The sequence below is a fragment of the Oncorhynchus gorbuscha genome, linkage group LG09, assembly GCF_021184085.1.
Source record: "Oncorhynchus gorbuscha isolate QuinsamMale2020 ecotype Even-year linkage group LG09, OgorEven_v1.0, whole genome shotgun sequence".
Taxonomy (NCBI): domain Eukaryota; kingdom Metazoa; phylum Chordata; class Actinopteri; order Salmoniformes; family Salmonidae; genus Oncorhynchus; species Oncorhynchus gorbuscha.
Window position 1 is genome coordinate 86,678,947 of NC_060181.1, and position 25,875 is coordinate 86,704,821.

The 25,875-nt window shown below is 41.0% G+C and overlaps 1 protein-coding gene across 14 annotated transcripts in view; it reads right to left on the reverse strand.

Moving 5' to 3' along the window:
- LOC124044226 (peripheral plasma membrane protein CASK-like) overlaps window positions 1-25,875 on the reverse strand; it is a 253,203-nt gene that overhangs the window by 124,528 nt on the left and 102,800 nt on the right. For all 14 annotated transcript variants that reach the window (XM_046363804.1, XM_046363802.1, XM_046363817.1 and 11 more), the window contains 3 exons: window positions 22,016-22,121; window positions 9,134-9,211; window positions 8,792-8,864 (listed from right to left, as the gene is read on the reverse strand). In XM_046363804.1, coding sequence (XP_046219760.1) covers window positions 8,792-8,864; window positions 9,134-9,211; window positions 22,016-22,121 — 257 coding nt within the window. The remainder of the gene's footprint in view (window positions 1-8,791; window positions 8,865-9,133; window positions 9,212-22,015; window positions 22,122-25,875) is intronic.

Consider the following 25,875-nt stretch of genomic DNA (forward strand, 5'->3'; position numbering starts at 1 on the left):
GTCTGTGTTTTTCACCACACGGTACTGTTTTGGGTTTCGTTCGTTCCACGTTTATTGTTTTTGTATTAAGTCGTGTTCATGTTTAGTATTTCTTATTAAAAGAACCATGGACACTTACCACATCGCATATTGGTCCTCCGATCCTTCTCGCCTCTCCTCTTCAGACGAAGAGGAGGAAATCCCTCACATGGTCAATACCATTTAAGATGAGAATGGATTCATTTCTATTACAGCATATTGAATGGCTGTCATTCGTATTCCATTCACCCAGTTCAATGTAACAGAGAAAAGTTTAGGCTACTAAATGATACTGTACATTTCCCTGCACCTATGATGAGGTTGCTACAACCTAGCCTATGAATGAAAGTTTACAACGTAGGTGCACACAGGTCGAGAGAATTTTGTAGTAATCAAGGTGACAGACGGTAACACGTTCAATACCTCCTTGCACACTTTTTCCTGCATCTAGCTGATCTAGGGTGTAATTATTAGTCCAACAGTTGCAAATGAAAGTTTCTATTGGCCAAATGTTTATCCCCTTTTCATTCTGCTTGCTTCCATTTAGGAAATGTTTTTCCACAGAATGAATACACCCCTGATCACATTAAAACAGTTCACTTTCATAGCAGCCGCATAAAAACAGCATGATCACTTTGTAGATATAATTCCTTCTCGCTACTATCTACTTGCTCAACTCTTCTCACCCTTCGCTTGTGGACTTCAGTGCACAACACAACAGCCCCCAAAAACTTTCCAAGCCAAACCTTCATACCATGACCACTAACAGCTTCACACAGCCTACATCATTGTCACGTCATAGACAACATACTAGCACGTTAGTAAACCCGCTACAATCATGCAGTACAGTGTACAGTCAGAAAACAGTTTAGCAGTTACACCGCCGGGTCCCGGCAATAAATTAATAAAACCAAAAGCTTACCTTGACTCGGAAGATATCCACTGTTGAATAGCCGTAGCCTGCTAGCTAACACAGCATCCCTCTCTGTTTGATAGCCATAGCCTGCTAGCTAACATAGCATCCGTCTATGTTTGATAGCCATAGCCTGCTAGCTAACATTGCATCCCTCTCTGTTTGATAGCCATAGCCTGCTAGCTAACATAGCATCCCTCTCTGCATCCCTCTCTGTTTGATAGCCATAGCCCACTAGCTAACATAGCATCCCTCTCTGTTTGATAGCCATAGCCTGCTAGCTAACATAGCATCCCTCTCTGTTTCATAGCCAGCTAGCTAACATAGCATCCCTCTCTGTTTGATAGCTATAGCCTGCTAGCTAACATAGCATCACTCTCTGTTTGATAGCCATAGCCTGCTAGCTAACATAGCATCCCTCTCTGTTTGATAGCCATAGCCAGCTAGCTAACATAGCATCCCTCTCTGTTTGAGCCGGGTGTTTTAGTTGGCTAAATGCATTTTTTGGGTGGGCTCCATTTTAAACCTGCTTCATCCTGGCTATTTACAGCAGATTAGTGCTGTAATGCACAACATCTCTTCCCATGGCTCAGACTCATAAACTAGTCCAGTGGGCCACAGCAGAGTGTGAGTGTGTGTGTGTGCAGGTGTGAGACTGTAGCTGATTTTCAGAGCTTGACGTGTTTTTGTGTCACGGATCCCCCCCATTACTGCTGCTCATTCTGTTCACCAGTTCCGGAGGTCGATGTCACCGGCGTTCTAGGCTGTACTGAACTGTGTCATTAAGCACACCTGGTTCCAATTCCTCACTGATTGTGTTTGTATAAATGTGCCCTTTGTCGATTATTGTTCCCAGGTCCGTTGATGGTGTGAGTACCTATTGTGTTGTCTCAGCCTGTGCTGCATGTTATTGTTCCCATGTCTGTTGGTGGTATGAGTACCTATTGCATTGTCTCAGCCTGGGCTGCTGCGTGTTTTGTGCATTGCGTATTACGGGTTCCGTGTCGTTCTACGAGGTTTACCCTCGCTCTTATGTTGTTTTGTATACGTGTTTGTTTTTATTAAAGACTCAGATGATGTATTCCTGCGCCTGTCTCCAAATCCTTTACACCAGCAGGACATTTTGTCTATATGCAGACACCAGGAACCATTGTTTCCCATTACAAGATAGTTACCAGTAGACGCACACCATCCCATAAATAACACGAACAAGACTATTAGGAAGCCACTAACACATTCTACCAGCTAACATTGTGTATACAGTAGGAAAAGCCACAGTCTATCTATTAATCGCTCTGCTAGTGCTGCCGCTTTCATTCACCCTTCCCTCGTTCTCTCCATTCATATGGAGAATGTGACATTTCCTCCATATTGAGCTATTAGCCTTCACAGATAAGATCCGACTCTCTTCAATTCCCACAGTGTGTTTGGTTATCAGCGTGTAGACAGGACAAACACACAGGCTGCCATCAGTACCACTGCCCCTCTTGGAGCCTACTGGGGTGAATAGAAAGATCACTGTTGGAAGCAGCGAACATTCACTTCTCTCTGTTGCTACAGTACAAAGAATAGAGTTGAGTTTTGCAATCAATCAAATGTATTTATAAAGCCCTTTTTACATCGGCCAATGTCACAAAGCGCGGTACAGAAAACAGCAAGCAATGCAGATGTAGAAGCACGGTAGCTAGGAAATTGGATTTCATGTCCAGCTTTTGCCAATAAGTGCGTATGTATTAACAGAGGTACAGTGCCTTTGGAAAGTATTCAGAGCCCTTGACTTTTCCCACATTTTGTTGCATTATAACTTTATTCTAAAATGTATTAAATTGATGAGGAGAAAAAAAAACATTACACATAATACCGTTCAATGACAAAACAAAAACAGATTTTTTGAAATGTTGCAAATTAAAAATAAATATTACATTTACATAATTATTCAGACCCTTTACTCAGTACTTTGTTGAAGCACCTTTGGTAGTGATTACAGCCTCAAGTCTTCTTGGGTATGACGCTTCAAGCTTGGCACACCTGTATTTGGGGAGTTTCTCCCATTCTTCTCTCCAGATCCTCTCAAGCTCTTACAGGTTGGATGGGTAGCGTTGCTGCACAGCTATTTTCAGATCTATTCAGAGATGTTTCGATCAGGTTTACGTCCGGGCTCTGGCTTGGCCACTCAAGGACATTCAGAGACTTGTCCCAAAGCCACTCATGCATTGTCTTGGCTATGTGCTTCGGGTAGTTGTCCTGTTGGAAGGTGAACCTTCACCCCAGTCTGAGGTCCTGAGCAGGTTTTCATCGAGGATCGTACTTTGCTCCATTCATCTTTGCTTCGATCCCGACTAGTCTCCCAGTCCCTGACAGTGAAGAACATCCACACAACATGATGCTGCCACCACCATGCTTCATCGTAGGGATGGTGCCAGGTTTCCTTCAGAGTTGACGCTTGGCATCCAGGCCAAAGAGTTAAATCTTGATTTCATCAGATCAGAGAATCTTGTTTCTCGTGGTCTTATAGTCTTTTAGGTGCCTTTTGGCAAACTCTAGGCGGGCAGTCATGTGCCTTTTACTGAGGAGTGGCTTCTGTCTGGCCACTCTACCATAAAGGTCTGATTAGTGGAGTGCTGCAGAGAAGGTTGTCCTTTGGGAAGGTTCTCCCATCTCTGCAGAGGAACTCTAGAGCTCTGTCAGAGTGACCATCAGGATCTTGGTCACCTCCCTGACCAAGGCCCTTCTCCCATGATTGCTCAGTTTGGCCAGCTCTAGGAAGAGTCTTGGTGGTTCCAAACTTCTTCTATTTAACCTCTTAAGACTCTAGGGGCAGTATTTCATTTTTGGATAAAAAGACGTGCCCGTTTTAAGCGCAATATTAATCACGAATCACGCAATATTGTCACGAAAAGATGCTCAACTATGCTTGGAGTTGATAGTTTTGGAAAGAAGACACTCTGACGTTTCCAGAACTGCAAAGATTTTCACTGTGAGTGCCTTAGAACAAAAGCTACAGGCAAAACCAAGATGTTTGAGCGACCAGGAAATGAACAGGATTTTTTAAGGTACGTTTTCCATGATCGCCTTATATGGCTGTGAATGTGACAGGAATGAACGGACACTTTCTAGCGTTTCCCCAAGGTGTCTGCAGCATTGTGACGTATTTGTAGGCATATCATTGGAAGATTGACCATAAGAGACTACATTTACCAGGGGTCCCGCACGGTGTCTGTGTGGAAATTGGTGCGCAAAAGTCAGCTACCAGTATTTTTCCATCCGAATCAGAGAACAAAGAAGGCTTCTAGGACTGCCATTTCAATGAAGAGATATATGACAAAACACCTTGAGGATTGATTCAAACAACGTTTTCCATGTTTCAGTCGATATTATGGAGTTAATTCGGAAAAAAGTTTGACGTGTAGGTGACTGAATTTTCGGTTAGTTTCGGTAGCCAAATGCATAGTAACAAAACGGAACGATGTGTCCTACACAAGAATCTTTCAGGAAAAACTGGACATCTGCTATGTAACTGAGAGTCTCCTCATTGAAACATCTGAAGTTCTTCAAAGGTAAATTATTTTATTTGATCCCTTTGCTGGTTTTTGTGAATATGTTGCGTGCTAAATGCTAATGCTAAATGCTAAGCTAGCTATCACCACTCTTACAGAAATTATTGATTTTCTCTGGTTCTAAAGCATATTTTGAAAATCTGAGACGACAGGATTGTTAAGAAAAGGATAAGCTTGAGAGCAGGCAAATGTATTTCATTTCATTTGCGATTTTTAGAAATCGCTAACGTTACGTTATGGTAATGAGCTTGAGGCTGTAGTAATGCGACCGCATGCGGGATGGGGCGGACTATGAGGTTAACAATTATAGAGGCGACTGTGTTCTTGGTGACCTTCAATGCTGCAGAAATGTTTTGGTACCTTTCCCCAAATATGTGATTTGGGCATCTCCGGCGCGGCCCACGCTTGGATTGCGTCCTACCTGACAGGTCGCTCCTACCAGGTGGCGTGGCGAGAATCTGTCTCCTCACCACGCGCTCTCACCACTGGTGTCCCCCAGTGCTCTGTTCTAGGCCCTCTCCTATTCTCGCTATACACCAAGTCACTTGGCTCTGTCATAACCTCACATGGTCTCTCCTATCATTGCTATGCAGATGACACACAATTAATCTTCTCCTTTCCCCCTTCTGATGACCAGGTGGCGAATCGCATCTCTGCATGTCTGGCAGACATATCAGTGTGGATGACGGATCACCACCTCAAGCTGAACCTCGGCAAGACGGAGCTGCTCTTCCTCCCGGGGAAGATCTGCCCGTTCCATGATCTCGCCATCACGGTTGACAACTCCATTGTGTCCTCCTCCCAGAGCGCTAAGAACCTTGGTGTGATCCTGGACAACACCCTGTCGTTCTCAACTAACATCAAGGCGGTGGCCCGTTCCTGTAGGTTCATGCTCTACAACATCCGCAGAGTACGACCCTGCCTCACACAGGAAGCGGCGCAGGTCCTAATCCAGGCACTTGTCATCTCCCGTCTGGATTACTGCAACTCGCTGTTGGCTGGGCTCCCTGCCTGTGCCATTAAACCCCTACAACTCATCCAGAACGCCGCAGCCCGTCTGGTGTTCAACCTTCCCAAGTTCTCTCACGTCACCCCACTCCTCCACTCTCTCCACTGGCTTCCAGTTGAAGCTCGCATCCGCTACAAGACCATGGTGCTTGCCTACGGAGCTGTGAGGGGAACGGCACCTCAGTACCTCCAGGCTCTGATCAGGCCCTACACCCAAACAAGGGCACTGCGTTCATCCACCTCTGGCCTGCTCGCCTCCCTACCACTGAGGAAGTACAGTTCCCGCTCAGCCCAGTCAAAACTGTTCGCTGCTCTGGCCCCCCAATGGTGGAACAAACTCCCTCACGACGCCAGGACAGCGGAGTCAATCACCACCTTCCGGAGACACCTGAAACCCCACCTCTTTAAGGAATACCTAGGATAGGATAAGTAATTCTTCTCACCCCCCCCTTTAAGATTTAGATGCACTATTGTAAAGTGACTGTTCCACTGGATGTCATAAGGTGAATGCACCAATTTGTAAGTCGCTCTGGATAAGAGCGTCTGCTAAATGACTTAAATGTAAATGTAAATGTGACTCGACACAATCCTGTCTCGGAGCTCTTTGGACAATTCCTTCAACCGCATGGCTTGGTTTTTGCTCTGACATGCACAGTGAACTGTGGGACCTTATATAGACAGGTGCCTTTCAAATCATGTCCAATCAATTGAATTTACCACAGGTGGACTCCAATTAAGTTGTAGAAACATCTCAATGATGATCAATGGAAACAAGATGCACATGAGCTCAATTTTGAGTTATAGCAAAGGGTCTGAATACTTATGTAAATAATATTATATATATATATTTTTTTTTTTTTTAAATGTATACATCTGTAAAAATGTCTACAAACCTGTTTTCACTTTTTCGTTATGGGATATTGTCTGTAGATGGCTGAGGATGAAAATTACAGGCCTCTCTCATCATTTTAAGTGGGAGAACTTGCACAATTGGTGGCTGACTAAATACTTTTTTGCCCCACTGTATACTTTTTAATCCATTTTAGAATAAGGATATTACTTAACAACATGTGGAAAAAGTCAAGGGTCTGAATACTTTCCGAAGGCACTGTATTTTACCTGCCAGTGCATTGCTGATCCAGTAAAAACTGTAGAGTCTCAGTGGCCCGCCGCCCACAGTGCTGACCACGCATAGCTAGGTGAAGGCTTTGTTGTGTGTGTGATTTTTTGTGTTTGGCTTTTGTTTTGAGATAATAATACCACACACACACAGAACACAAACAGCCAATATGCAGTATTTGAAGGGAAAGATGTAACACAGTGCTTGCCATGAGGCAATGCATATGGCTTCTGCATTACTCTACAACAAATAACCTGAAGTAAACAGACACGAGCTCAGATCAAGTTAGTGTTTGATTTGAACGGTATTCTTTACCATTCCACAATAAATATACAGTGAGGCATCGCTCCATCAACACCGTCTATCTGAAAACGGCTAGCTATTTACATGTGTACAGCACATCTTCTAGTTTCAGTAGTCTGTAATCTAGTCCATTATCACAAGGTAATCAATCAAACATTCCAAACTGCATTATCATTTCTGTTTCCTGGAACTAGAATGAAAACATTACATTTTATGTAATCAGGCATGTGACAGTCTGTGGTTACACTCTATCATACACACACAGCGTGGCGAGAAGGGGTTATTATGAATAATATAATAGAGATGTTCTGTGATTTATACTTCTAAGAGATTCAAATTAATTCAAAGACCTTGACCCCCCCCCTAACACACAAGTTGCTCCATATTCAACAAGGACAGCATCGCCATATTACCTGTGAACAACACCAGCATTAACTCACTGTGACAACTCTGTCAACAACAACTACACTACTCATAGTTACTGCAATCAATCTCTTGAGTTGTCAAGAGTTAAGATGGCTGACGTTTGACTCGTGGTTCTGGAGCAATACAGAGTAAAGATTGAAAGGTTATTGTTATCTACCCATTACCAGTGCAACAACAGCGGCTCACAGGAGAAGTAAAAGAACAACTGTTTTAGCAGCTTCATCTCAACCTTGCTAAAACCACGGCCAACGTCTTCAGCTTGTTCCCTAGAGTATGAGCTAGCGATCTGTTTTCTAGTTTCCCCCCCGAACAACCTGAACACAGGCTGTGTGGTTTACACTTTGCAAACAAGCCTGCTAACACTAAGGCACTATGTGTAGCTCAGTTGGTAGAGCATGGCGCTTGTAACGCCAGGGTAGTGGGTTCGATCCCCGGGACCACCCATATGTAGAATGTATGCACACATGACTGTAAGTCGCTTTGGATAAAAGCGTCTGCTAAATGGCATATATTATTATATATTATATATTATATTTATGTTATAACATGAATACTCTCACAGAAGGTCATTATGAAACTCTAAATATAAGCTCTACAGTTGATTTGGTTTTTAGGTAAATATATGCTTCAGCGCTGCTAGAGTGATGTTGGAAATCCCAGACACGGACAGAGGAGGAAACGCTGAGAAGACGAGCAGCACAACTCTTCACGTTCACACTTGTGAGCTATGGGTTAAGGCTTCAGAGTTGCGCAGCAGTCTAAGGAGCTGCATCTCTGTCCTAGAGGCGTCACTACAGACTCTGGTTCGATCCAGGTATCACAACCGGCCGTGATTTGGAGTCCCAAAGGGCGGCGCACAATTGTCCCAGCGTTGTCCGGGTTAAAGGAGGGTTTGGCTGGGGTAGGCTGTCTTTGCAAAATAATAATTAACTCACTTGCCTAGTTAAATAAAAATAATCCCTGCTCTGTCTGTCTGCGTGCTGCTCTGCATGCTGTGTTTCTTGTCCTATGTTGCTCAGTCTGTCTGTGTTGCTCTGCATGCTGTGTTGCTTGTCCTATGTTGCTCAGTCTATCTGTGTTGCTCTGCATGCTGTGTTGCTTGTCCTATGTTGCTCAGTCTGTCTGTGTCGCTCTGCATGTGCTCACTGTTTGTCTGCATTGTTATTGGAATTGTTTTTAATAATCTGCCCAGGGACTGCGGTTGAAAATTTATGTTGATTAATGTTTCACTCTCCCTGTAAAAATAAACTCAAATTCAAACTCACTTAGAAATGTTTCAGACAAACAGCCAGATTGAAAAACACGTCTGGGTCAAGAGAGAATTGAGGAGTGGAGGAGGGGACTGAGCACAGTAAAATCACAGCTATGTTCCAACTCCAAGTAAACTCTGTTTCTGGGAGACATGTGCACAAACATACATGCTGTCAAACGGAGACTAGGGCCTACCTTCACGTCTCGATGGATGACGTTGTTGTCATGACAATATCGCAGTGCCTCTAAGATCTGTCTCATGTAGTGACTGGAGCAGGAGAAAGGAAGGCAGAAATAAAAAACCATGACTATTGATCCTAAACAATATTGTTGTAATAGCGACAGGTGGTTATTTCTGTCCATGGTGTTTTGGTATTATTCTCTGAATTTATTTTTCACTAGTTGTGTTAAATTAAGTTTTGAAAGGTTGAATGTCATACCGAAGTGCAGCCTTGGAGAAATGTGAAGCCATCAGATTGAATGGAACTAGAGGAACTATTTCAAATGGAGCATCATGGGAAGTGGACTTGGTCTTACCTGGCCACCGCCTCACTGTAGACGAAGCCAGCGTCTGCCCTCTTCACAATCTCAAAACACAAGTCTGCACCATCCATACTGTAGGAGAGAGAGAGAGATAGATGGAGGGAGGGGGTAGAGGAAGGGAGTGATAGCGGGTGAGTGAGTGGAAGAGGGGGAGAAAAAGAGAGAGAGGAGGGGGGGATAGAGAGTGGGAGAGGGGTAGAAAGAGAGAGAGAGGTAGAGAGAGAGAAGAGGAGAGAGCGAGACTTCAGGAGGTGAAAAGGTTATCTTATTCAAGTTTGAAGTGTGTGCCACTACTATGGGCCTGTTTGAAAGCTGTGTATGTATGTATCTGTCTGTCTGTCTGTGTCTGTCTGTGTCTGTCTGTGTGTGTTTGTATGTGTGCATGTATGTATGTGTCTGTCTGTGTGAGTGTGTGTTTGTACGCATGTCTGTATCTGATTGTTTACGTGAGTTAATGTATGTATATGTGTGTTTGATAAAACTATGGATATTCCTTTAAAATGAAACTCATTTGTTTTTATCGTATCCTTTGTTTGTGTGGAATCTTCAGGGACCTAAGGGGGGTTTCCTCTAGTGCGCGATCTTTGTCTAGAACAGAGTAGACTAGAACACAACAGAATAGAACAGAGTAGACTAGAACACAACAGAATAGAACAGAGTAGACTAGAACACAACAGAATAGAACAGAGTAGACTAGAACACAACAGAATAGAACAGAGTAGACTAGAACACAACAGAATAGAACAGAGTAGACTAGAACACAACACAACAGAATAGAACAGAGTAGACTAGAACACAACAGAATAGAACAGAGTAGACTAGAACAGAACAGAACACAACAGAATAGAACAGAGTAGACTAGAACACAACAGAATAGAACAGAGTAGACTAGAACACAACACAACAGAATAGAACAGAGTAGACTAGAACACAACAGAATAGAACAGAGTAGACTAGAACACAACAGAATAGAACAGAGTAGACTAGAACAGAACAGAATAGAACAGAGTAGACTAGAACACAACAGAATAGAACAGAGTAGACTAGAACACAACAGAATAGAACAGAGTAGACTAGAACACAACAGAATAGAACAGAGTAGACTAGAACACAACAGAATAGAACAGAGTAGACTAGAACACAACAGAATAGAACAGAGTAGACTAGAACAGAACAGAACACAACAGAATAGAACAGAGTAGACTAGAACACAACAGAATAGAACAGAGTAGACTAGAACACAACACAACAGAATAGAACAGAGTAGACTAGAACACAACAGAATAGAACAGAGTAGACTAGAACACAACAGAATAGAACAGAGTAGACTAGAACAGAACACAACAGAATAGAACAGAGTAGACTAGAACACAACACAACAGAATAGAACAGAGTAGACTAGAACACAACACAACAGAATAGAACAGAGTAGACTAGAACACAACAGAATAGAACAGAGTAGACTAGAACACAACAGAATAGAATAGAACAGAGTAGACTAGAACAGAATAGAACAGAGTAGACTAGAACAGAACACAACAGAATAGAACAGAGTAGACTAGAACAGAATAGAACAGAGTAGACTAGAACAGAACACCACACAACAGAATAGAACAGAGTAGACTAGAACACAACAGAATAGAACAGAGTAGACTAGAACACAACACAACAGAATAGAACAGAGTAGACTAGAACACAACACAACAGAATAGAACAGAGTAGACTAGAACAGAACAGAATAGAACAGAGTAGACTAGAACAGAACACAACAGAATAGAACAGAGTAGACTAGAACACAACACAACAGAATAGAACAGAGTAGACTAGAACAGAACACAACAGAATAGAACAGAGTAGACTAGAACACAACACAACAGAATAGAACAGAGTAGACTAGAACAGAACACAACAGAATAGAACAGAGTAGACTAGAACAGAACACAACAGAATAGAACAGAGTAGACTAGAACAGAACAGAATAGAACAGAGTAGACTAGAACAGAACACAACAGAATAGAACAGAGTAGACTAGAACACAACACAACAGAATAGAACAGAGTAGACTAGAACACAACACAACAGAATAGAACAGAGTAGACTAGAACAGAACACAACAGAATAGAACAGAGTAGACTAGAACACAACACAACAGAATAGAACAGAGTAGACTAGAACACAACACAACAGAATAGAACAGAGTAGACTAGAACAGAACACAACAGAATAGAACAGAGTAGACTAGAACACAACACAACAGAATAGAACAGAGTAGACTAGAACACAACAGAATAGAACAGAGTAGACTAGAACACAACAGAATAGAATAGAACAGAGTAGACTAGAACAGAATAGAACAGAGTAGACTAGAACAGAACACAACACAACAGAATAGAACAGAGTAGACTAGAACACAACACAACAGAATAGAACAGAGTAGACTAGAACACAACACAACAGAGTAGAACAGAGTAGACTAGAACACAACACAACAGAATAGAACAGAGTAGACTAGAACACAACACAACAGAATAGAACAGAGTAGACTAGAACACAACAGAATAGAACAGAGTAGACTAGAACACAACAGAATAGAACAGAGTAGACTAGAACACAACAGAATAGAACAGAGTAGACTAGAACACAACACAACAGAATAGAACAGAGTAGACTAGAACACAACACAACAGAATAGAACAGAGTAGACTAGAACACAACAGAATAGAACAGAGTAGACTAGAACACAACACAACAGAATAGAACAGAGTAGACTAGAACACAACACAACAGAGTAGAACAGAGTAGACTAGAACACAACAGAATAGAACAGAGTAGACTAGAACACAACACAACAGAATAGAACAGAGTAGACTAGAACACAACACAACAGAATAGAACAGAGTAGACTAGAACACAACACAACAGAATAGAACAGAGTAGACTAGAACACAACACAACAGAGTAGAACAGAGTAGACTAGAACACAACAGAATAGAACAGAGTAGACTAGAACACAACACAACAGAATAGAACAGAGTAGACTAGAACACAACAGAATAGAACAGAGTAGACTAGAACACAACACAACAGAATAGAACAGAGTAGACTAGAACACAACACAACAGAGTAGAACAGAGTAGACTAGAACACAACAGAATAGAACAGAGTAGACTAGAACACAACACAACAGAATAGAACAGAGTAGACTAGAACACAACAGAATAGAACAGAGTAGACTAGAACACAACACAACAGAATAGAACAGAGTAGACTAGAACACAACACAACAGAATAGAACAGAGTAGACTAGAACACAACAGAATAGAATAGAACAGAGTAGACTAGAACACAACACAACAGAATAGAACAGAGTAGACTAGAACACAACACAACAGAATAGAACAGAGTAGACTAGAACACAACACAACAGAATAGAACAGAGTAGACTAGAACACAACACAACAGAATAGAACAGAGTAGACTAGAACACAACAGAATAGAATAGAACAGAGTAGACTAGAACAGAATAGAACAGAGTAGACTAGAACAGAACACAACAGAATAGAACAGAGTAGACTAGAACAGAATAGAACAGAGTAGACTAGAACAGAATAGAACAGAGTAGACTAGAACAGAACACAACACAACAGAATAGAACAGAGTAGACTAGAACACAACACAACAGAATAGAACAGAGTAGACTAGAACACAACACAACAGAATAGAACAGAGTAGACTAGAACACAACACAACAGAATAGAACAGAGTAGACTAGAACACAACACAACAGAATAGAACAGAGTAGACTAGAACACAACACAACAGAATAGAACAGAGTAGACTAGAACACAACAGAATAGAACAGAGTAGACTAGAACACAACAGAATAGAACAGAGTAGACTAGAACACAACAGAATAGAACAGAGTAGACTAGAACACAACACAACAGAATAGAACAGAGTAGACTAGAACACAACAGAATAGAACAGAGTAGACTAGAACACAACACAACAGAATAGAACAGAGTAGACTAGAACACAACAGAATAGAACAGAGTAGACTAGAACACAACAGAATAGAACAGAGTAGACTAGAACAGAACACAACAGAATAGAACAGAGTAGACTAGAACACAACACAACACAACAGAATAGAACAGAGTAGACTAGAACACAACAGAATAGAACAGAGTAGACTAGAACAGAACACAACAGAATAGAACAGAGTAGACTAGAACACAACACAACAGAATAGAACAGAGTAGACTAGAACACAACAGAATAGAACAGAGTAGACTAGAACACAACACAACAGAATAGAACAGAGTAGACTAGAACACAACAGAATAGAACAGAATAGAACAGAGTAGACAGAACACAACAGAATAGAACAGAGTAGACTAGAACACAACAGAATAGAACAGAGTAGACTAGAACAGAACACAACAGAATAGAACAGAGTAGACTAGAACAGAACACAACAGAATAGAACAGAGTAGACTAGAACACAACAGAATAGAACAGAGTAGACTAGAACACAACACAACAGAATAGAACAGAGTAGACTAGAACAGAACACAACAGAATAGAACAGAGTAGACTAGAACAGAACACAACAGAATAGAACAGAGTAGACTAGAACACAACAGAATAGAACAGAGTAGACTAGAACAGAACACAACAGAATAGAACAGAGTAGACTAGAACACAACACAACAGAATAGAACAGAGTAGACTAGAACAGAACACAACAGAATAGAACAGAGTAGACTAGAACACAACAGAATAGAACAGAGTAGACTAGAACACAACAGAATAGAACAGAGTAGACTAGAACACAACAGAATAGAACAGAGTAGACTAGAACACAACAGAATAGAACAGAGTAGACTAGAACACAACACAACAGAATAGAACAGAGTAGACTAGAACAGAACACAACAGAATAGAACAGAGTAGACTAGAACAGAACACAACAGAATAGAACAGAGTAGACTAGAACACAACAGAATAGAACAGAGTAGACTAGAACACAACACAACAGAATAGAACAGAGTAGACTAGAACACAACAGAATAGAACAGAGTAGACTAGAACACAACACAACAGAATAGAACAGAGTAGACTAGAACACAACAGAATAGAACAGAGTAGACTAGAACACAACAGAATAGAACAGAGTAGACTAGAACAGAACACAACAGAATAGAACAGAGTAGACTAGAACACAACACAACACAACAGAATAGAACAGAGTAGACTAGAACACAACAGAATAGAACAGAGTAGACTAGAACAGAACACAACAGAATAGAACAGAGTAGACTAGAACACAACAGAATAGAACAGAGTAGACTAGAACACAACACAACAGAATAGAACAGAGTAGACTAGAACACAACAGAATAGAACAGAATAGAACAGAGTAGACAGAACACAACAGAATAGAACAGAGTAGACTAGAACACAACAGAATAGAACAGAGTAGACTAGAACAGAACACAACAGAATAGAACAGAGTAGACTAGAACACAACACAACAGAATAGAACAGAGTAGACTAGAACACAACACAACAGATTAGAACAGAGTAGACTAGAACAGAACACAACAGAATAGAACAGAGTAGACTAGAACACAACAGAATAGAACAGAGTAGACTAGAACAGAACACAACAGAATAGAACAGAGTAGACTAGAACACAACAGAATAGAACAGAGTAGACTAGAACACAACAGAATAGAACAGAATAGAACAGAGTAGACTAGAACAGAACAGAATAGAACAGAGTAGACTAGAACAGAACAGAATAGAACAGAGTAGACTAGAACAGAACACAACAGAATAGAACAGAGTAGACTAGAACAGAACACAACAGAATAGAACAGAGTAGACTAGAACACAACACAACAGAAAAGAACAGAGTAGACTAGAACACAACAGAATAGAATAGAACAGAGTAGACTAGAACAGAATAGAACAGAGTAGACTAGAACAGAACACAACAGAGTAGACTAGAACAGAACACAACACAACAGAATAGAACAGAGTAGACTAGAACACAACACAACAGAATAGAACAGAGTAGACTAGAACACAACACAACAGAGTAGAACAGAGTAGACTAGAACACAACACAACAGAATAGAACAGAGTAGACTAGAACACAACAGAATAGAACAGAATAGAACAGAGTAGACTAGAACAGAACAGAATAGAACAGAGTAGACTAGAACAGAACAGAATAGAACAGAGTAGACTAGAACAGAACACAACAGAATAGAACAGAGTAGACTAGAACAGAACACAACAGAATAGAACAGAGTAGACTAGAACACAACACAACAGAAAAGAACAGAGTAGACTAGAACACAACAGAATAGAATAGAACAGAGTAGACTAGAACAGAATAGAACAGAGTAGACTAGAACAGAATAGAACAGAGTAGACTAGAACAGAACACAACACAACAGAATAGAACAGAGTAGACTAGAACACAACACAACAGAATAGAACAGAGTAGACTAGAACACAACACAACAGAATAGAACAGAGTAGACTAGAACACAACACAACAGAATAGAACAGAGTAGACTAGAACACAACACAACAGAATAGAACAGAGTAGACTAGAACAGAACACAACAGAATAGAACAGAGTAGACTAGAACACAACACAACAGAATAGAACAGAGTAGACTAGAACAGAACACAACAGAATAGAACAGAGTAGACTAGAACAGAACACAACAGAATAGAACAGAGTAGACTAGAACAGAACACAACAGAATAGAACAGAGTAGACTAGAACACAACACAACAGAATAGAACAGAGTAGACTAGAACACAACACAACAGAATAGAACAGAGTAGACTAGAACAGAACACAACAGAATAGAACAGAGTAGACTAGAACACAACACAACAGAATAGAACAGAGTAGACTAGAACACAACAGAATAGAACAGAATAGAACAGAGTAGACAGAACACAACAGAATAGAACAGAGTAGACTAGAACACAACAGAATAGAACAGAGTAGACTAGAACAGAACACAACAGAATAGAACAGAGTAGACTAGAACACAACACAACAGAATAGAACAGAGTAGACTAGAACACAACACAACAGAATAGAACAGAGTAGACTAGAACAGAACACAACAGAATAGAACAGAGTAGACTAGAACACAACACAACAGAATAGAACAGAGTAGACTAGAACAGAACACAACAGAATAGAACAGAGTAGACTAGAACACAACACAACAGAATAGAACAGAGTAGACTAGAACACAACACAACAGAATAGAACAGAGTAGACTAGAACACAACAGAATAGAATAGAACAGAGTAGACTAGAACACAACACAACAGAATAGAACAGAGTAGACTAGAACACAACAGAACAGAACAGAGTAGACTAGAACAGAACACAACAGAATAGAACAGAGTAGACTAGAACACAGAATAGACAGAGTAGACTAGAACACAACAGAATAGAACAGAGTAGACTAGAACAGAACACAACAGAATAGAACAGAGTAGACTAGAACAGAACACAACAGAATAGAACAGAGTAGACTAGAACAGAACACAACAGAATAGAACAGAGTAGACTAGAACAGAACACAACAGAATAGAACAGAGTAGACTAGAACACAACAGAATAGAATAGAACAGAGTAGACTAGAACACAACACAACAGAATAGAACAGAGTAGACTAGAACAGAACACAACAGAATAGAACAGAGTAGACTAGAACAGAACACAACAGAATAGAACAGAGTAGACTAGAACAGAACACAACAGAATAGAACAGAGTAGACTAGAACACAACACAACAGAATAGAACAGAGTAGACTAGAACACAACACAACAGAATAGAACAGAGTAGACTAGAACAGAACACAACAGAATAGAACAGAGTAGACTAGAACAGAACACAACAGAATAGAACAGAGTAGACTAGAACAGAACACAACACAACAGAATAGAACAGAGTAGACTAGAACAGAACACAACAGAATAGAACAGAGTAGACTAGAACAGAACACAACAGAATAGAACAGAGTAGACTAGAACAGAACACAACAGAATAGAACAGAGTAGACTAGAACAGAACACATGTCAGAATAGGCAGAGTCCTTCCTAGGATATCGAACCACAACAGAATAGAACAGAGTAGACTAGAACCACAACAGAATTTCAGCAGTGCGAACAGAACACAACAGAATAGAACAGAGTTTTGACTAGAACAACACAACAGAATAGAACAGGTGGACTAGAACCAACAGAATATCACAGAGTAGCTGAAGGGGGGGCCGGTGCGTCTAGCGGTGGTCAGCTGAGGCGGACAGAGCTTTTGGTCCCAGAATAGAACTGTTTACCTCAGCTCTGGTGCTGGCTCACCTGAACCCCCTTTGGCATTCAGGTGGAGGTGGACGTAGACTAGAACACACAGCGCAGAGTAGACTAGAAGCTCCTCCCCTGTGCTTTCAGAGGACTAGCTCAACACAGCCAGAGCAGAAACTAGAACGTGGGGGATCGGGAGTTGTTGGCTGTCACAACACAACTGAAGGTGTGGAACAGGCTTGAGGGGGCAAACACAACAGAATTCTCATCTGGACTGACCACCAACAGAATCTGGAGTACATCAGAACACAACGTAAACTGGAGTACATCACAACACAACTGGAGTACATCTGGGCATCAAGAGACTGAACCCAACAGCCAGGCCAGGTGGGTTCTGTTTTTCACCCAACAGGTTTACAGTGTCATATAGACCAGGTTCCCAGAACACTAAGGCAGACGCACTGTCACAACAGAATGATACAGAGGAGCTAGAACACAACACAACAGATCCCACAGAGTATACTAGAACACAACTCTTGGTGGCACTGGTGGTATGGGAGGTGTGGGAACAGAATGGGAGGTGGATGTGGCCATCACAACAGGTGTCACGAACAGAGCCTAGACTAGAACCCAACAGTGTCAGAACAGAGTAGACTGGTTCCTCTCCCAGTTCGAACGGTGACTCGGCGGTCACAACAGAATTTTTCTTTTTCAGTTTGTTTTGTCTTTGGTTCATTCACACCTGGTTTTCATTTGCTTTTATTTCTGTGTGTATATTTACAGAATAGAACAGGTTTTTAGAACGGGACTATTTTCAGAATGCTCAGTTGAGGTTTTCACAACAGTTTATTCAAGTGTGAACAGTGTTGTAGACTAGAAAAAAGAAGCGTTGTTTTTCTCCTTCCGAATGAGTGACTGCTGAACCTACACTTGGGCAGAATATTGGTATTGTACCTGACCCATTTTGAACAGATTGCCTATTAAAGACAGAATACTTTGACATCTCTGAATCCTGCAGAGTAGACTACCAAGCTACCTCAGAACAAAGAGCAGACAAACATCAGAATAGAATAGAACAGAGTAGACTAGAACAGAACACAACAGAATAGAACAGAGTAGACTAGAACACAACACAACAGAATAGAACAGAGTAGACTAGAACACAACAGAATAGAACAGAGTAGACTAGAACAGAACACAACAGAATAGAACAGAGTAGACAGAACACAACAGAATAGAACAGAGTAGACTAGAACACAACACAACAGAATAGAACAGAGTAGACTAGAACACAACAGAATAGAACAGAGTAGACTAGAACACAACAGAATAGAACAGAGTAGACTAGAACAGAACACAACAGAATAGAACAGAGTAGACTAGAACAGAACACAACAGAATAGAACAGAGTAGACTAGAACACAACACAACAGAATAGAACAGAGTAGACTAGAACACAACACAACAGAATAGAACAGAGTAGACTAGAACACAACACAACAGAATAGAACAGAGTAGACTAGAACACAACACAACAGAATAGAACAGAGTAGACTAGAACACAACACAACAGAATAGAACAGAGTAGACTAGAACAGAACACAACAGAATAGAACAGAGTAGACTAGAACAGAACACAACAGAATAGAACAGAGTAGAACTAGAACACAACAGAATAGAACAGAGTAGACTAGAACACACAACAGAATAGAACAGAGTAGACTAGAACAGAACACAACAGAATAGAACAGAGTAGACTAGATCACAACACAACAGAATAGAACAGAGTAGACTAGAACAGAACACAACACAACAGAATAGAACAGAGTAGACTAGAACAGAACACAACAGAATAGAACAGAGTAGACTAGATCACAACACAACAGAATAGAACAGAGTAGACTAGAACAGAACACAACACAACAGAATAGAACAGAGTAGACTAGAACACAACACAACAGAATAGAACAGAGTAGACTAGAACAGAACACTTCATATTCCACACTGATGGCTTTCTTTCTTTCTTTTCTTCTTTCAGTCTCTCTCTCTATCATTTTTCAACAGACACTGTAGGTAGGACTCACCATCTCTTCCTCTACAGACCTCTTTCACTATTTCCCTCTCTCGCTCTTTATTTCTTTCTTTCTCGATAACTTCTTCTACCTCCCTGGCTGCTCTCTCGACTTCACCCTTTCAGCCCTCTGCCATTCTCCTCTCTCTCTCTCGCTCTATCTCTCAGCTTTCTCTCTCTTGATACTCTTTCTCTCTCTCTCTCTCTCTCTCTCAGCTTTCTCTCTCTTGATACTCTTTCTCTCTCTCTCTCTTGTTACTCTTTCTCTCTCTCTTGATACTCTTTCTCTCTCTCTTGATACTCTTTCTCTCTCTCTTGATACTCTTTCTCTCTCTCTCTCGCTCTCTCTCTCAGCTTTTTCTCTCTTGATACTCTTTCTCTCTCTCTCTCTTGATACTCTTTCTCTCTCTCTCTTGATACTCTTTCTCTCTCTCTCTTGATACTCTTTCTCTCTCTCTTGATACTCTTTCTCTCTCTCTCTCTTGATACTCTTTCTCTCTCTCTTGATACTCTTTCTCTCTCTCTCTTGATACTCTTTCTCTCTCTCTTGATACTCTTTCTCTCTCTTTGATACTCTTTCTCTCTCTCTCTTGATACTCTTTCTCTCTCTCTCTTGATACTCTTTCTCTCTCTCTCTTGATACTCTTTCTCTCTCTCTTGATACTCTTTCTCTCTCTCTCTTGATACTCTTTCTCTCTCTCTCTTGATACTCTTTCTCTCTCTCTTGATACTCTTTCTCTCTCTCTCTTGATACTCTTTCTCTCTCTCTTGATACTCTTTCTCTCTCTTGATACTCTTTCTCTCTCTCTATTGATACTCTTTCTCTCTCTCTTGATACTCTTTCTCTCTCTTGATACTTTTTCTCTCTCTCTCTTGATACTCTTTCTCTCTCTCTCTTGATACTCTTTCTCTCTCTCTTGATACTCTTTCTCTCTCTCTTGATACTCTTTCTCTCTCTCTTGATACTCTTTCTCTCTCTCTCTTGATACTCTTTCTCTCTGTCTTGATACTCTTTCTCTCTCTCTCCTCTGATTCTCTTCATCTCTCTACTCCAGTCCTATTATCACCAGAGGTGTGGTCCTGCCGCAGCGTTCCGGAGTGTCGCTTGCTACTTCTCACTGGTGCTTGTTTACTAAACGGTCGATCAAAGCTATTCAATGGCCGCAAAGTCACAATGTTTTATTAGTATTCTACACAACAGAACCGAATGGAATAGCATGTTATAAACTGGGTGGTTCGAGCCCCGAATGCTGATTGGCTGACAGCCAAGGGTATTTCAGACATTATTAACTGGGTGGTTCGAGCCCTGAATGCTGATTGGCTGAAAGCAATGGTATATCAGACCGTATAACACGGGCATGACAAAACTTTTTTTTTATTGCTCTAATTACATCGGTAACCAGTTTATAATAGCAATAAGGCACCTCAGGGGTTGCTTCGTGCCTAAGAACAGCCCTTAGCTGTGGTATATTGGCCATATACCACACCTCCTCTGGCCTTATTGCTTAAGTATAACGTTACCGTAAGACCAAAAACATCCCCTTATGAGGTTTTAGGATGATTAGCTGATTAGTCACATTTTTTTCTCATGGGTCAAAACTTAACAGCTTGTGCACCACGGTACCACTAGGCAAATATGAGCTTTGATTGAAACAAAATACAGGTAGGCCTATGCTATTGGTTACAACCAGAGGCTCAGGAAAACAAAGTTAGGCCAACCTACATAATGTACATACATACTACATCACTCAAGAACATCTGAACGCATATTCCCATGAATCTGATTGAGATCAAATTATTGGCATGCAGATGCAGTTTGGACGTTTCACAGGTAAAATAACAATAGTTATTATTCACGATTGACAGGTGGCCTATTTTAAAATGAGGTATAATTTGGTGTTTGAAGTTATTCCAAATCTAGACGATACGTGTGGGTGTAGGCAGACGTTGCATTTGGAGAATGAATTTTATGCATATTCTAAAATGATACTCGATAGAATACGTCTGTCGGTACAAATGATGATGTCATTTCAGAAATGAATCACTTTCAAAATATCTTTTGCCTCAACACGTTCTGTAAGAGCTTGCTACACTGACGTCTGCATGCAGCTACACTCACTCACTTTACCCATACAGTACTCTGTCCTGATAACTAGCCTAGCTATGCCAGCGTTAGCGAGCAGTAGAAATCCATTACCAGATGGTCACATTGATTACACCACTAGTGGTGTTACCGCTCAGCGACATGACAGACAGAACTGATGGGGATGGGAGCGACCTCGGATTATAGCTGATCATATTAAACCTCATCACATTTGAAATAAAATACTTTTTAGATGCAAAAAATGCTTATATCCTATGAATGTGTATGTTGCTGTGCATAATTGAGTGAGTGAGTGTGAGAGTGTGTGCACGTGCATGTGTAATAGACAGGAACAAAGTTGTGACTCACAACTCGAAGACCATGTAGAGCATGCCATCTGAGCTGTATGTCTCCACCAGCTCTACGATGTGAGGGTGCTTCAGCATGTGGCAGATACTGGCCTCTCTCTTCAGATCTGTGGAGGAAAGAGAGAGAGAGGTTAGAGGTCAGGGGTTAGAATTCATGTGGCAGATACTGGCCTCTTCAGATCTGTGGAGGAAAGAGAGAGAGAGAGGTTAGAGGTCAGGGGTTAGAATTCATGTGGCAGATACTGGCCTCTCTCTTCAGATCTGTGGAGGAAAGGAGGAGAGAGGTTAGAGGTCAAGGGTTAGAATTCATGTGGCATAAAATGGTCTATAGAAAAGCATCAGAACTCACATACTATTAATTGTATCAGAGAGAGGGGTGTGAGAGAGAGGGGTGTGAGAGAGAGGGGTGTGAGAGAGAGCGGTGTGAGAGACATTAACTTAGAGGAAAGAGAGAGAGAAGAAATAACAATGTGCTCCACTAAGCTAGATCACTAAACATGCCTGCTCATTTCTATAAATATTCAAATCTGAAAAATAAAATAAATGTGCTTAACATCATGTGAGAGAGATGAGTTTTGGGGAAAGTGAATATGCGTGGGGGAAAATGAGGATGCTTGAACAAATGAATATTTTGAGTCTTCAACAGGTATGCAAATTAGGGTATTGCACTGTCATCCTAAACAGGATGGATTGAAGGAATAACTAACAGCTATTAAGCTCCTTAAACCAAGATGGCTCCTCAGATACCAGTTAGAATGGTCACAGCAGCCAAACTGTTGAGAAGATGAAATGTGTGTACATGTGATTTTTCCTTTTAAAATGTATACGAGAGACTAGAGCAGGGATTCAATCACTTGCAGATAGTGGTTTTCCAGATAACTAGTGCTTTCAGAAGTGAGTATGATTTATACAGCAGAGTGTCTGGCATTGAGTTGACGCTTGATGTAGAAACTAAGTAGTGACAGTGCAACTGACTCACTGTAGAGCCTGGTGATAAGACTAGCCAACGCCAGGCGGAGTTATCAGAGGCTTTTTATTGTAATTTCATTTATTTAACTAGGCAAGTCAGTTAAGAACTTATTCTTATTTACAATGACAGCCTAGGAATCCGTGGGTTAACTGTCTTGTTCAGGGGGCAGAACGACAGATTTTTACCTTGTCAACTCGGGGATTCAATCTAGCAACCTTTTGGTTACTGGCCCAATGCTCTAACCACTAGGCTTCCTGCCGTCTCTCAGGGGAAAGTGAAGCTTAATCTAAACTGGGAACGTGTGTAACTCCACTCCTTCCCTCTGTCCAATGTGAGGTCCTACCATGTCATCTTCCTCCCCTCTCCCTCTGTCTCTACTTACTCCCTCTTCTCTCTGCCCCCCCCCCCTGTCTCTGTCCCCACCTCCCCACTTTATCTCGCTGTCCCTCTCTCTACTGTCCTGAGTTTAAATGTATGACCCATTTGCCAAATAGACCAAAATAAATACCTCCAGCCTTTTATATCAAGTAGATTACTCACTGCACTATACTACTGGGAGAGAGAGACACATAGAGAGAGAGAGACACATAGAGAGAGAGAGACACACATAGAGAGAGAGAGACACATAGAGAGAGAGAGACACACAGAGAGAGAGAGCTACACAGAGAGAGAGAGACAGAGAGAGAGAGACATAGAGAGAGAGAGACACACATAGAGAGAGAGAGAGAGACACATAGAGAGAGAGAGACATAGGGAGAGAGAGATAGACAGAGAGAGAGAGCTACAGAGAGAGAGAGACACAGAGAGAGAGAGACACATAGAGAGAGAGAGAGAGAGAGAGAGAGAGAGAAACATAGAGAGAGAGACACATAGAGAGAGAGAGAGAGAGAGAGAGAGAGAGAGAGAGAGAGAGAGAGAGAGAGAGAGAGACAGAGAGAGACATAGAGAGACATAGAGAGACATAGAGAGAGAGAGAGTTACACAGAGAGAGAGATAGCTACCCAGAGAGAGAGAGCAGCACCTAGATCTTATGCACAGATTCTGTTAGACCTGGGCCCTGACAGTAAATCTCAGTAAGACCAAAATAATGGTGTTCCAAAAAAGGTCCAGTCACCAGGACCACAAATACAAATTCCATCTAGACACTGTTGCCCTAGAGCACACAAAAAACTATACATACCTTGGCCTAAACATCAGCGCCACAGGTAACTTCCACAAAGCTGTGAACGATCTGAGAGACAAGGCAAGAAGGGCATTCTATGCCATCAAAAGAAACATAATTTTAACATACCAATTAGGATTTGGCTAAAAATACTTGAATCAGTCATTGAATCAGTCAGCCCATTGCCCTTTATGGTTGTGAGGTCTGGGGTCCGCTCACCAACCAAGACTTCACAAAATGGGACAAACACCAAATTGAGACTCTGCACGCAGAATTCTGCAAAAATATCCTCCGTGTACAACGTAGAACACCAAATAATGATGCAGAGCAGAATTAGGCCGATACCCACTAATTATCAAAATCCAGAAAAGAGCTGTTAAATTCTACAACCACCTAAAAGGAAGCGATTCACAAACCTTCCATAACAAAGCCATCACCTACAGAGAGATGAACCTGGAGAAGAGTCCCCTAAGCAAGCTGGTCCTGGGGCTCTGTTCACAAACACAAACACACCCTACAGAGCCCCAGGACAACAGCACAATTAGACCCAACCAAATCATGAGAAAACAAAAAGATAATTACTTAACACATTGGAAAGAATTAACAAAAAAACAGAGCAAACTAGAATGCTATTTGGCCCTACACAGAGAGTACACAGCGGCAGAATACCTGACCACTGTGACTGACCCAAAATTAAGGAAAGCTTTGACTATGTACAGACTCAGTGAGCATAGCCTTGCTATTGAGAAAGGCCGCCGTAGGCAGACATGGCTCTCAAGAGAAGACAGGCTATGTGCTCACTGCCCACAAAATGAGGTGGAAACTGAGCTGCACTTCCTAACCTCCTGCCCAATGTATGACCATATTATAGATACATATTTCCCCCAGATCACACAGATCCACAAAGAATTTGAAAACAAATCCAATTTTGAAAAACTCCCATATCTTTTGGGTGAAATTCCAAAGTGTGCATCACAGCAGCAAGATTTGTGACCTGTTGCCACGAGAAAAGGGCAACCAGTGAAGAACAAACACCATTGTAAATACAACCCATATTTATGCTTATTTATTTTATCTTGTGTCCTTTAACCATTTGTACATTGTTAAAACACTATATATATATATATATATATATATATATATATATATAATATGACATTTGTAATGTCTTTACTGTTTTGAAACTTCTGTATGTGTAATGTTTACTGTTAATTTTTGTTGTTTTTCACTTTATATATTCACTTTGTATGTTGTCTACAAACAGCACGTCAGAAATCAGCTCAATTTAATTGAAGAATCCATTGAATCTAACCACTTCTGAGAAAATTGGAAAACTCTAAACAAACAACAACACGAAGAGTTATCTATCTAAAATGGAGATGTATGGATAAACCAATTCTCCAATCTGTTTGGCTCTATAACAAAGAACAAACAGCAAAAATATATACATGATCAAATACAAATCTTAGAATCAATTATTAAAGACTACCTGAAAACACTGGATTCTTCAATTACATTGAATGAACTACAGGACAAAATACAAACCCTCCAACTCAAAAAGGTCTGTGTGGTTGACGGTATCCTAAATTAAATGATAAAATATACAGACTACAAATTCCAATTAGCTATACTTAAACTCTGTAACATCATCCTCAGCTCTTGCATATTCCCCAATATTTGGAACCAAGGACTGATCACCACAATCCACAAAAGTGGAGACAAATTTGAC